The following is a 12,190-nucleotide window of genomic DNA, read 5'->3' as shown; positions in this document are numbered from 1 at the left end:
GGTGGTGGTGGTAATCTTACTGACCTGACAGAAATAATGTGTGGCAAGCCCCCAGTACAGAGATGCTCAACAAATCTTTGCTCTGCAGGTTCTCCCACTTACTAGTTAACTAACCTGGAGGTGACTGACTTCTATAAGCCCCTTCCTGTAAAAGGGGGAGGGGTTAAAGTCAGCCTTGTTCCCAAAAGGATTTGAGGCTGCAGTTGGGGTTACTGAGAACTGTCCCACTGACTTCACATGTTTCTTTTGAAGATAGAGACCTTGTGAGTACACTGGCAGGCAGAGAAGGACAGCAGGGTGACCTATAGGGAAACACTCTGGATTTGCTGGGAATGGACATGGGGTCTTGTCTAGGATCTGTCACTTGCCACCCCGGTGGCTCTAGACCAGAAAGTCACTCAGTAATCTGAACCTCAGATTCATACCTTGTCTACCTCTGGAGCGGGTATCGACAAATATGGCTCCTCCAGGGCCAGAAACATGCCTTCTGATCTTCCATAGCCTCAGTGTCTGTCACACTGCCTGAATCATAGAGGCTCCCACTATTTTCTTGTTTGCTGAATGAATTTGGAGCCGCTGAGGGGTCATGCTTCCCACTTTTGTTTGAAGCCTCCTTTGCCTGCAGGGTGATGTCTATGGGTCCCTGGGCCTTTGCCAGAAAGTCATTTGCTAGCTTACCCTGGCCCCAGTGACTTTGCCTGGCACACAGGTGGAAGCAGGGTAAGACTGCCTGGGGACAAAGAAAGAAGGAGCCCTGGCCACTCTTTTGTGTGTGACAGCTGAGACCCAGGAGGCTAGATGAGGCACCTTCCCTTGGTGATCCCTATTAGGGGACTTTTAGTTCTTACAGTGTTTAGCTCTCGAGATAAGTGTGGTTGGCTTTGGGGGTGGCCAACCTTCTAATGCGTGTTCTCTGCCTGTAGCCGATTTGAATATGAGGGATGACTCCCACCTCTCCAGATGTGCCACAGGGCAAGGTAGAGGATTCAGAAGCCCCTGGTGATAGAATGGATGGGAAGAGCATTGAGCTCCTTGGTACAATGAGGAAAGAAAGTGTAAAAGTTCCTGGAGGTGGGAAGAAACCTGATACCACAAGACTTCATACACCATGGGCCACCATGCCAGGTAGCCCTCTGGACTTAAATACACTGGCTGAAGGAGAGTGTCAAAGTGCTAATTCTGCCCTACCTGCCCCCCACCCCCTACCCTGATACATAACACACTTTAAAGCAATTTGTGCACCCTAACAAGACAGTTCTTGAGAGAGGTGCCAGTTTACCTTTCAGAGATACCACAGGTCAACTCCTCTCTCTGGTTCATCCAGGAGGCTCTGCTTTTATGGAACCTTTTTCTTTTCATTATTCCGGGATTATCGTTATTATTAACCACTTTTGTTCTCATTAAAAATAGTTGTAACTCCCGCCCTTTGAGACTCTAGCTCCTGTTCCCCTCTTCCCCACCTCATTTCTTTTTCTCCACTTTCCGCTTGACATGACCCTAATACTTCAGTAAAAAAATTGTTTCTTCCCTAATGTCCATGCTGCCTTTAGTGCCTCAAGTTACTCCCTTCCCCATCTCCAATGTTACTTTCAGACCTCAGGTTGTCACTAACCAAGAATTTTCTGACAGTCCCGTCTTTTTAATTTCTGTAGTACCCTACAATGTCCTTTTGCCTGCAACCACCCCTCTCCCCGTCCTCCTCTCAAGCTAATTTAAGTGCATTTTCTATTTCCACAGCACCCTGTGATGTTCCCTTCCCTTTGCCAATGCCCCATCCTCCAAGCTGGGTCACGTTTCCAAAAAATACCTAATACACACTATTTTCATAGTATGCTCTGATGCCCCTTTCAAATCCCCTCAACCTTATTTAAGCATCTCTTGGATTTTCATAGCACCCTATGATGCCCTCTTTCCTGTCCCACCCTCCAAGACAGGTCACATAAGCTTTTCTACATTTTCATGACACCCCATGCTCACTCCCTATTACAGCATTTACCACACTGCCAGTTTACATATTTGTCTCTCTCACATAATCTAGAACATTCTTTAGAGCTGAGCACTGTGTCTGAGGAGTATCCCCAGAACCTAGATTGGTGCCATACACATAAGTGGTGGTCAGTAAATGGACAAGGTGTCCTTGTCATTAAGCTTTTATTTTTTTCTATATTCTGCAGTAACTAAGCAAAATCAAGGTAGTTGTCAATTTTCTTTACACAACAGCAGACACAAAGGTTTTCAGAATGGCAAGACATAAAAGAATTCTCCCATCCTTCTCTCACATTTTACTGGTTATTTCAAACTTTTAAGAACAGCCTATTTTAGTGATATAAAATATGTATCAGACCACAGAATATGATGCAAAGACTTCATTTTATAACGTTAGCAAAACTGTTATACTAAATATCAATGACGGAAAAAATATATCTTCTTCAATGGTATTTTAAAACATACTATGACCTTAATCAACACTGTACTAAAATGAATAAAATTTACAATATTCAAAGTAAACGTTCTGTTTCTCAAACAATTAGCACTGATCACAAATACCAAATACAGTGCCCCACTCCCCATTACATTCAACTAAGGACCCAGATGATCTATTCCTTGGGGTACCTTTGAAGCTCTTTCCAATCCCCCTCAAGGGTGTGCTGCATATTTCCCTAAGGGGCAGAATAACCCCTAGCACCTGAATTGAGGATAGCCTCAACTTCTGCATCATCATCAGAATCCCAATCGTAATTACATGGCCAGTCCTTGGAGCATCGGTTACGCACCCTTGCCACAAAATGCATGACTTTCAGCTTGCTTGATTCCACGTGTGCTCGAGGTCCCCAGAAGAACTCGTACTCCACAGGACTGCTACGGGGCACCGGCTTATAAATCAGGTACCCTCTGCGCACAAACTCTTCTGTAACGACCTTCTTTGGATCTCCAAAGATGCTGTGCTGCCGGCCAGGCTGCATCCCCAACTTTCCCAGCACTTTCCAGACCAGGGCCTCCTTGGCGCTGTTGCCCATGATGAAGATGAGGGCTAATATAGACATCAGGAGACTTTTCTTGGTGCCTTGAAAATTGCTCCTGGCTACCGAGGGCTTCTGCGCTAGAGCAGTGCTCGAGGCTTCCTCGGGAGTGGTGGGTGCCTCCTCTGGAGTGCTTGGGTCTTCCTCTGGGCCGCTCAGGTCGTCCTCGGGGGTGCTCGGGACCAAAGAGGCGGCCATCGGGGTCTCGGAGGTTTCTGAGGCCTGTATCTTACGATTGTTGCGGTTCTCTTCTGCGGCCCTTGCGTTACGGCGACGCCGACTCTTTCGTCCCCGTGGCATATCTTCTGCTAGGGGCACGGAGCCTATAGCAATCCTAGGGAAAGATAACTGTAACCTCTGCAGAAAAAAGCTATCTCCACTTTAAAAAGTGGCCGCCGCTGAAGCCACCAACGTCAATAGAGTCTTTGTAACAAGCGAGACGTTTTCAGCTACAAAGCTAACACCCACGCAAGCCGACTTGCACTAGCAGCCGCCCCCAGCGCTCGCCTCAGCAGCAAAGCGCAAGAATGCAGGGCTGAATTGACTCCGCCTCACCTGCCACGCAATCCCCAGACTCCAAAAGGAAGTGGGCGGGTCCTACAGGCACACTTCCGCTGTCAGATAGAAGAACGGACAGGCCTAAGCAGGGGTGGGACTAGGGGAGAAATGACGGCTTGGGATTGGCAAGGACAGAAGTAAGTAAAGAAGACATAAAGACGGGGTTCCTGGGCTTCGCTGGTGGCGCAGGGGTTGCGAGTTCGCTTGTCGATGCGGGGGACACGGGTTCATGTCCCGGTCTGCGAAGATCCCACGTCCCACGGAACGGCTGGGCCCGTGAGCCATGGCCGCTGAGTCTGCGCGTCCGGAGCCTGTGCTCCACAACAGAATAAGTCCACAGCGGTGAGAGGCCCGCGTACCACACACACACACACAAAAGTCTAAATATAGGGTTCCTGCATTTTTCAGTCTAGTACAAGATTGGCTGGCGGGTCTTGGGAAAGAGTGTGTCTCTGCTCTATTCCCAGACTGGGGGTGTGTTTGAGACCATGGGGGAGGGACAGGAGTGTATCCTTGGAAGGAATCAGCTGCTCCCAGCTCTCCTTTCCTGTCTTGGCTTACACAGCATATTCATTCACTCGCCTGTTTTCAGAAGGTGGCTCTGTGTATACTGATTAATTCCTGGGCCCGCATAGGACCTAGATAAGATGGCTGTGGCCGAAGTGCTGGGTGATGAGAGGAGATGGGACTGCAAAACCGAACAGTGTGCAAGAGGTGCAGAGCCTTTAAAATGTTATATATTCACTACATTATTAAGCAGGGCACTGACTGGATCAGACTTGCATTTGTACAGCCTCACAGAGGAGCAGACTATTGTCTGGCAGGTCATTTAGGAAGCAATTAGAATAAGAAGCAAGAGGGAATGAAAGTGAGCCTTAAGGTGGTTGCCATGGGGATGGAGAGGCAGAAAGACATTTTAAGGGTGATCACTGACAGGCTTTAGAGACTGATTGGATGGAAGTGGTGAATAGGGAGTGGGTGGTAGAGTGCAGGTTGGCTCCAAAGTTTCTTGGCTCCAGTATACCTGAATACCGGATTTATTTTGCTTCTTTCTTTCATTCTGTAATCCGAATATAATTCATAACATACTCTGAACTTTATCCACTCCAGGTCTTGGCTCACTGTTTCCTCTGTGTGAAATGCCTTTCCTCTAATCTCCAATTACCTAAATTCCAACTCTTTGCTCAGAGGCCTCTTCCTCCCAGCAGCTCTTCTTGGTCGGCACAAAAGGGTAACGAGCCCATTTTTGCTCCCCATTTTTTGCTCTCTATAGCAAGCACTCCATATCTTTCTTACGTCATTCCAAAGATACTATTTTGCACAAGTCACCTCACCTCTCTGAACCTCCATTTCCTCATCTATAGAGTGGAGTTAATTAAAGTACTAGTGGTCTCATAGGGTGGTGAGAATTAAATGAGACAATAAATAAAAAGCATGCATCACACAGAAAGCACAGCCTCTGTCTCTCTAGGTGTTTCAAGCAATGTGTGAGAGCGGCATTTAATAAATAAATGCACATTGAAGGAATACATGAAATGGAAGATTTTGCGCATGTTTTTATCTGAACTTTTTTAAAAGCAAATGAATGCTTTATACCTGCTTGGCTGGAAGAAGTGAAATGTTTCTTTGACAGGATTTCAGATTGTAATCCCAAAGAGGGAAGGGGTCCTGTCTCTCCCCTGATGTCTCCTAGCCCTTGATAGAGTTGGTGGAATAGGATATGTCTACACCTGGTGAATAAGTTCTGGGGTGGGAAAGTGTGTCCTGTTTAGAAAGCAGAATTGCCAGCTGAATCACCCAACAAGGCCCAGTCCTCTGTACATGTGTAGAAAGGGAATACCTGGTTCTGAGGAACTCAATACAAGCATTGAACTCATGGGAACATGAGTTCTGGCCCAGCCCCTGTCATTTACAAGCTCTTGACCTTGATGAGTTTAACCTAACATCTGTGTCCTGTGATTTATCCTCTAAACAAGCAGAAAAGGCTAATCCCTCTTGCCCTGTATGCCAGGTTTCTTGTGAGACTCTGCAAATCCAATAGCACATACCGGCAACCCTGAGTTAGAGCAGGTTCCTCTGAGTTCAGTTGTTTCTTGTTTGTATGTTTTGTGTTTGCTGTTTGGGAATCTGTGTGACTAGAGGATTGCAAAATCACCCATATTGTTTCCAAAAACTTCTCCTTTCTGATGGGACTTTATGGGAATGCAATCCAGCAAACTAATTTTCTTCCCAAGGGTTACTATCTAAACTCAAGTTTTCTTTATACCCAGAGGCTACCAAGACCTCCTGTTGGCGAAGCCTCACCATAAACGAACTTGGGGTAGTGTATGCTTGTTGCTGCATTACTTTCTGTCCACCAACCAGCTGACTGAGGAGGGGGTGCCATTTCCCTGTCACTCCATTCATCTTAGTGAACCTTTGCTCCAACCCACAATAAGGACGAGGCAGCTCTGCATAGAACCCGGGAAGATCAGAGCCTATCCTTAAGCAGTGTACAACCTAGGGCTGTGGCTCTCAACAGATTTCCTCAAAGGAGTAATCAGGAACAGGCTTTAGGTTGTGAGCTACTCTCAGTGTTCCCAAAAGCTTAACAGAAATCACATTTATGTAAGACAGGCCACAGAGGTTATTAGTCAAGAAACACAGTGTTTTTAATAGCAAGAATATTGCCAGGCATGATAGTAACAGGAGGAAATCATAAAACCATGCCTTGGGACATTGTGGACCACAGGTCTGTCTAGAGTAAGTAGAACATGACAAAGGAAGGGCAGCTGACTTGTGAGGGCCTGAGAAGTACAAAGAGAGGAGGGAAATTAACATTGCTGTGGTAGGCTATGTGCCTAAACTACCTCCAAACTGGAATCTTTACAACACCCTTCAATCACCAGTGAAGCTAGAGAGAGATTAACTCTCTTGCCCAAGATCATAGTACTGCTGTTGAATGTCAGTATTGGGGCTCACATCTTCAGATTTCTAAGCTCCACCTTCTGCCATCACACACCTCACAGCTGCTCCAACTGAGTGCACATTTGGTGGTGCCAGGAGGCTTAACACGGAAGGGAGTGTTCTTGCTCCCTTGGGATAGGAGCAGAAGGGAAAGAGATGAGAAAAGGGACAGATGTGTAGAAGGGCAAGACAAGGATCTTTACTCACCTTACTAGGTTTTCCATACTTGGCTCTGCCCCTTCCAAGCTGTGTCAAGTCCAGCATGTTATTTAACCTTTCTAAGCCTCAGTTTCTCCATCTGCGAATAAGCATACCATAGTGGTGTTGCGAAGATTAAAGGGAAATATCTCATGCAAGATGAGGTAGGTTGAAAATGTCCCCCAGTTCCCAAAGATGTCCATGCTCCTATCCCCAGAATCTGTGAATAGGCTACCTTATATGGCAAAGGGGAATTTTGCAGGTGTGATTAAGTTCAGGATCTTTAGAGGAGGATTATCCTGGACTATCTGGGTGGGCCCAAGGTAAACAGAGAGTCCCTATAGAAGGGGGACAGTAGAGTTAGATTCAGTGAAAGATGTAAGGGTGGAAGCAGAGATCAAAGAGGAGAGAAGATGCTACATTGCTGGCCTTGTAGATGGAGGAAGAGGGTATGAGCCCAGGAAAGTAGGGCACCTCTAGAAGCTGAAGAAGACAAGGAAATGGATTCTCCCCTTGAGCCTCCAGGAGGAACACAGACCCGCAGGCACATTTTAGACTTCTGACCCCCAGAACTGTAAAAGATTAAATTTGATTGCCTTAAGCCACTAAATTCGTGGTAATTTGTTACATCAGCAGAAGGAAACTAATATACAAGTCATATGTGTGCCTCACTCATGGGGAGTGCCTAATGAATAAGAACTGTGACTACCCGTTGAGGTGAATTTATATTATTGTCATATTTTCAGTGAAAGTACTGGGAGGAACCGGGGAGGGATACGAGACTGGGCTGGATACCTTGGCAGCAATTCTTGTGGGTGTTGATGCACCTTGTTCTTCTCTGGGGCTGTCTACTAACCCCCCTATCCCAGGCACTGTCCTGGTTATATGACCAAGTTTCCTTAGGCATTGCTCTTACCTGAGCAGACATTGCCAAAGCCACCACCTGGTCGTAAGTGCTGCAGGTGGGATAGAGAGGGAAATGAAGGGGTCAATCCACACTACTCCCACCGCTGTAACTAATCATCTTTCAGTTGTCTGTAGGCCCTGTTCTGATTCTAGCAAGCACCTCCCAAGGGCACAGAGCACCCTTGGGCCAGTCTCTCCATTTGCAACAACGCTTGCACAGACTGTGGGCCACCACTACTTGAACAAGTGAGTCTGACCCTATCTGATGTCCCTCATTCAGGGGCTGGGCTCCTCACTGTTTATGGTCTGTGGAAGAATCATTTCTCTGAAACATTTCACACTGCAGGCATGGACTTATTTTACAGTTTTCAAGAATTAGGATCTTGCAAGGAGGTCTATAGCATGTGCACTCCTACAGTCATGAAACAAAAGCCATGTGATTACTTTTCAGGATCGTTTGCTGGGTTTGAGAATAGAATATTTTTACTGCAAATTAATCACAAACATAGGGAAAAGAATAAAATTAATATTACAAACACCTGCATAACCAGTGCCCTGCTGTGTCAAATTTAAAAATTAGGCCCTACCTTGGCCTTACCTTTACATTACAGATATGGTAAAGCCCTCTATTTACCTCTTCCCAGACCCACACCACTCTCTCCTTCTTCAGTGGCATCTGCTATCATGAATTCAGTAACTATTATACCCAGGACAAGTTGTACATATTTGCTACCTATTTCTGTGTTCATACACATTATATAGGATTTTTAAAACATGTTTATGCAAGTTGGTAAATGTAGCTCTAGGTCATTTTCATGTTTGTATACTATTTCTTTCAGTATTTGCAATTTATCTTTCTCATGATGACCCAGACTTTTGCAGTTTCTATTTTTCCAGAAAAAAAAAAAAAACAATGCTCTTATAAGTCTTTGTGTACCTATCCCCTGAAAACACGTGAACATCTCTAGGGTCACCATCTAGGAGTGGACTTACTGGGTGTGCCTGCATGGATGTGTTTACATAGACCACATGGAATTTATGCTTTTCTTCATTTATAAAAATTAGATCCTTCTATATACAGTTTTCACTTCATTCTTTTTGCTAATCAACAATAAAATTTGGTCAACTCATACCTGTAAGGCTTTCATTATAATGGCTGGGTGATGTTCCTTGCAGTGGTTTTACCATAATCTTTTCAGGCATCCATCTGTTGGCCTGGTACTCTGTATCTCCAAAGTATTTGCCCCCTCTACAAACAATGCAGCAATAACAGTTCAATCATTTGTTTACTAGAATTTTTTTCTTAAATGAGCAGTATATCTAATTGAGTATGAGAGCCAAGTTTATGTTCAGGATTTTTGATGAATGATTAAAATCTTCCTTCTACTTCAGTCGAAATCAAGGTGATTTATGACTTTTCCTGAATCCTAAATAATTCTATGATGCATAAGGGTGGTTGAATGTTATCCTGAAGCCACCCAATAGGACATCACTGAATGGTTTCCAGCAAGCAACTGATAAGGTCAGATCAGTGATTTAGCAAAGCCTCTTTGGCTGCAGTGTGGAGACTGGACTCTGAGGGAGGTGGGAGGGGTGGATGGAAGACCTCATTAGAGGCTATTGCCTTCATCTAGGCTAATGACAGTGGTGCCTGAAATAGAGTGATGGCAGTGAAGATGGAGAGAAGGGAATGGATACCAGAGCTCATTAGAAGACTGAATCAATAAGCCTTGGGGATTGCTTGGATCTGGGTAGTGAGGGGAAGAAACAGGTTAACTGGGCCTCCCAGGGTTCTGGCTTGGGTAAGTGATAAGACTAGGGATGCCGGAGGAGAAGCGGGTTGGCTGCCTTGCTCTTCTCTTAAGTGCCTTGGCCTTTTAGCGGGAGAGGGGATGGCCTTTGTTAGGTTTACTCTCTGGGATCATTGGATTTCAGATGCCTGCAGAAGCCTTGCTAATGCTCAGCCTCTCCCAGCACACGGGGCACAGAATACAGCAGGGTGCAGCCAGTCCTCAGAATTGTGGGAAGACTAGATATCATCCATGGCATTTGTACCTTGGAGGAAATTCTCTCCTTAAGCAAGGGTAACTCCATACTGGGTTTCCTACACTTTTCTCAGAATCACAAGTCCCCCCCAAACCCCAAACTGAGTCCATTAGTTGACCACATCATCACAGGAGTGATGGCGCTTCCTAAAATTCACCCTGAGGTTCTGTGGGGTCTTCAGGGTGTCGAATCGCCTCAAGTGACATCAGTGATAATCTGAACAAAAGGTGCCAAGTATCATGCCCATGAAATCTGCCTGTGTGCTCTTGTGAGCCTGAGGTGCCTGCCACTCGTAGACTTTAGGGTCCCTCCTTGGCTACTCCTGGACATGCCCAAACATTTTTCTATGGGGAATCCCCATCCTTCATGCTTTCTGTTTAAGGGTGGGGATGACTCTGAGGGTGAGGTGGAATATCGCCCTCCAGAAAATAACCAAGTATGCAGTCACATTAAAGTTCCCCAGCTGTTAACTGAAATGTTGCTTATTCTTAGCCAATTAAGAATTGTTGCATTTCTTTCCTCAACATATATCTTAGCTCTGGCATATTATTATTCATAATGTCAATAATAAGTAACTTCCTTCTGCTATTTTTATTGTGCATTGTCTCACAGTACAAAATAATTGGTCACTCTTATTAGTATGCCCAATGTAGATACGAGGCATCTGAGGCATCTGAGGCCTGATATCAAATCCCTGACAGGTGATGGAGTCAGGATTTTTGACCCACTTCCCTGATTCCACTGATATTTTAATTTTCTCCTCTGAATCATAAATGAGGCCATTCCTATTTCCACACAGCTTCCCTTACAGGGTTTCTTATCGAGATGTATGCAGCATTCTCATTCCTGGCTTTATGCCACCTCCATGCTCCTTATCCAACTATGTCTTGCATGTAGTCATAGGAAGTTCCTCCTAAGAGGGGTCACCACTCACTGTTCACCACCAGACTAAACACTTCAGATGTTGCATCTGGCTCCTTGCTAGCTCACTGGGGCCTGGTGGTCCATAGAAAGTCTTCAAAGAGTGAGACCAGATGGATTGAATGAATGAATGAATGAATGTGGAATTGAGGCAACTTACCTTCCTACCACAGCATCTCTAGCCAGAGCCACAGTGTGCTTGACATTCAGACCCAGGATTTCCCAGGTCCTGAGCTTGTACTGAATAGGGAGTGGAAGACCTTGTGAACTCAGCCCCCCCAGTGTGTATGCACACCTGTGTGCACATAGGCATGAAGGTGACCATCCATTCACAGGGGCACACTCACCTCTCGGTTTCTGTCTCTGTGTAAAGTTTCCAACATGGGTCCCTCTGGTTTAAATCATTAACGCAGTAACTGTCTGGTAAGGACTTGGCATACATTATCTCATTTAATCCTCACAACTTTCTTTTTTATTTTAACATCTTTATGGAGAATAGTTGCTTTACAATGGTGTGTTATTTTCGGCTTTATAACAAACTGAATCAGTTATACATATACATATATGCCATTATCTCTTCCATCTTGTTTCTCCCTCCCTCCCACCCTCCCTATCCCACCCCTCTAGGTGGTCACAAAGCACCGAGCTGGTCTCCCTGTGCTATGTGCCTGCTTCCCACTAGCTATCTATTTTATATTTGGTAGTGTATATATGTCCATGCCACGCTCTCACTTTGCCCCAGCTTACCCTTTCCCCTCCCCATCAAGTCCATTCTCTAGTAGGTCTGGGCCTTTATTCCCGTCTTGCCCCTAAGTCCTTCATGACCATTTTTTTTTTTTTAGTTTCCATATATCTGTGTTAGCATGCAGCATTTGTTTTTCTCTTTCTGACATGCTTCACTCTGTATGACAGACGCAAGGTCCATCCACCTCACTACAAATAACTAAATTTCGTTTCTTCTTATGGCTGAGTAATATTCCATTGTATATAGGTGCCACATCTTCTTTATCCATTCATCTGTCGATGGGCACTTAGGTTGCTTCCATGTCCTGGCTATTGTAAATAGTGCTGCAATGAACCTTTTGGTACATGAATCTTTTTGAATTATGGTTTTCTCAGGGTATATGCCCAGTAGTGGGACTGCTGGGTCGTATGATAATTCTACTTTTAGTATTTTAAGGAACCTCCATAGTGGCTGTATCAATTTACCTTCCCACCAACATTGCAAGACGGTCCCCTTTTATACACACCCTCTCCAGCATTTATTGTTTGTAGATTTTTTGATGGCCATTCTGACCGGTGTGAGATGTTCTCTCATTGTAGTTTTGATTTGCATTTCTCTAATGATTCGTGATGTTGAGCATTCTTTCATGTGTTTGCTGGCAATCTGTATATCTTCTTTGGAAAAATGTCTATATAGGTCTTCTGCCCATTTTTGAATTGGGTTGTTTGTTTTTTTGATATTGAGTTGCATGAGCTGCTTGTAAATTCTGGAAATTAATCCTCTATCAGTTGCTTCATTTGCAAATATTTTATCCTATCCTGAGGATTGTCTTGTTTATGTTTTCCTTTGCTGTGCAAAAGCCTTTAAGTTT

At 44.9% G+C, this 12,190-nt stretch overlaps 1 protein-coding gene across 1 annotated transcript; it reads right to left on the bottom strand.

Moving 5' to 3' along the window:
- Positions 1–2,141: 2,141 nt before the first annotated feature.
- On the bottom strand, positions 2,142–3,522 carry MAGEH1 (MAGE family member H1). Its single transcript, XM_079911071.1, has one exon. The coding sequence runs from the start codon at positions 3,318–3,320 to the stop codon at positions 2,661–2,663; it is 660 nt and encodes a 219-aa protein (XP_079767197.1). The 5' UTR covers positions 3,321–3,522; the 3' UTR covers positions 2,142–2,660.
- Between the last annotated feature and the right edge of the window lie 8,668 nt (positions 3,523–12,190).

Source organism: Stenella coeruleoalba, assembly GCF_951394435.1.
Source record: "Stenella coeruleoalba genome assembly, chromosome: X".
Classification (NCBI taxonomy): domain Eukaryota; kingdom Metazoa; phylum Chordata; class Mammalia; order Artiodactyla; family Delphinidae; genus Stenella; species Stenella coeruleoalba.
Note: the sequence above shows the minus strand (reverse complement) of the source record. Positions and strands in the feature narration are given on the sequence as shown.

Coding starts and splice junctions, on each gene's coding strand:
- MAGEH1 (XM_079911071.1), bottom strand. CDS start 3,320: ATGCCACGGGGACGAAAGAGTCGGCGTCGCCGTAACGCAAGGGCCGCA.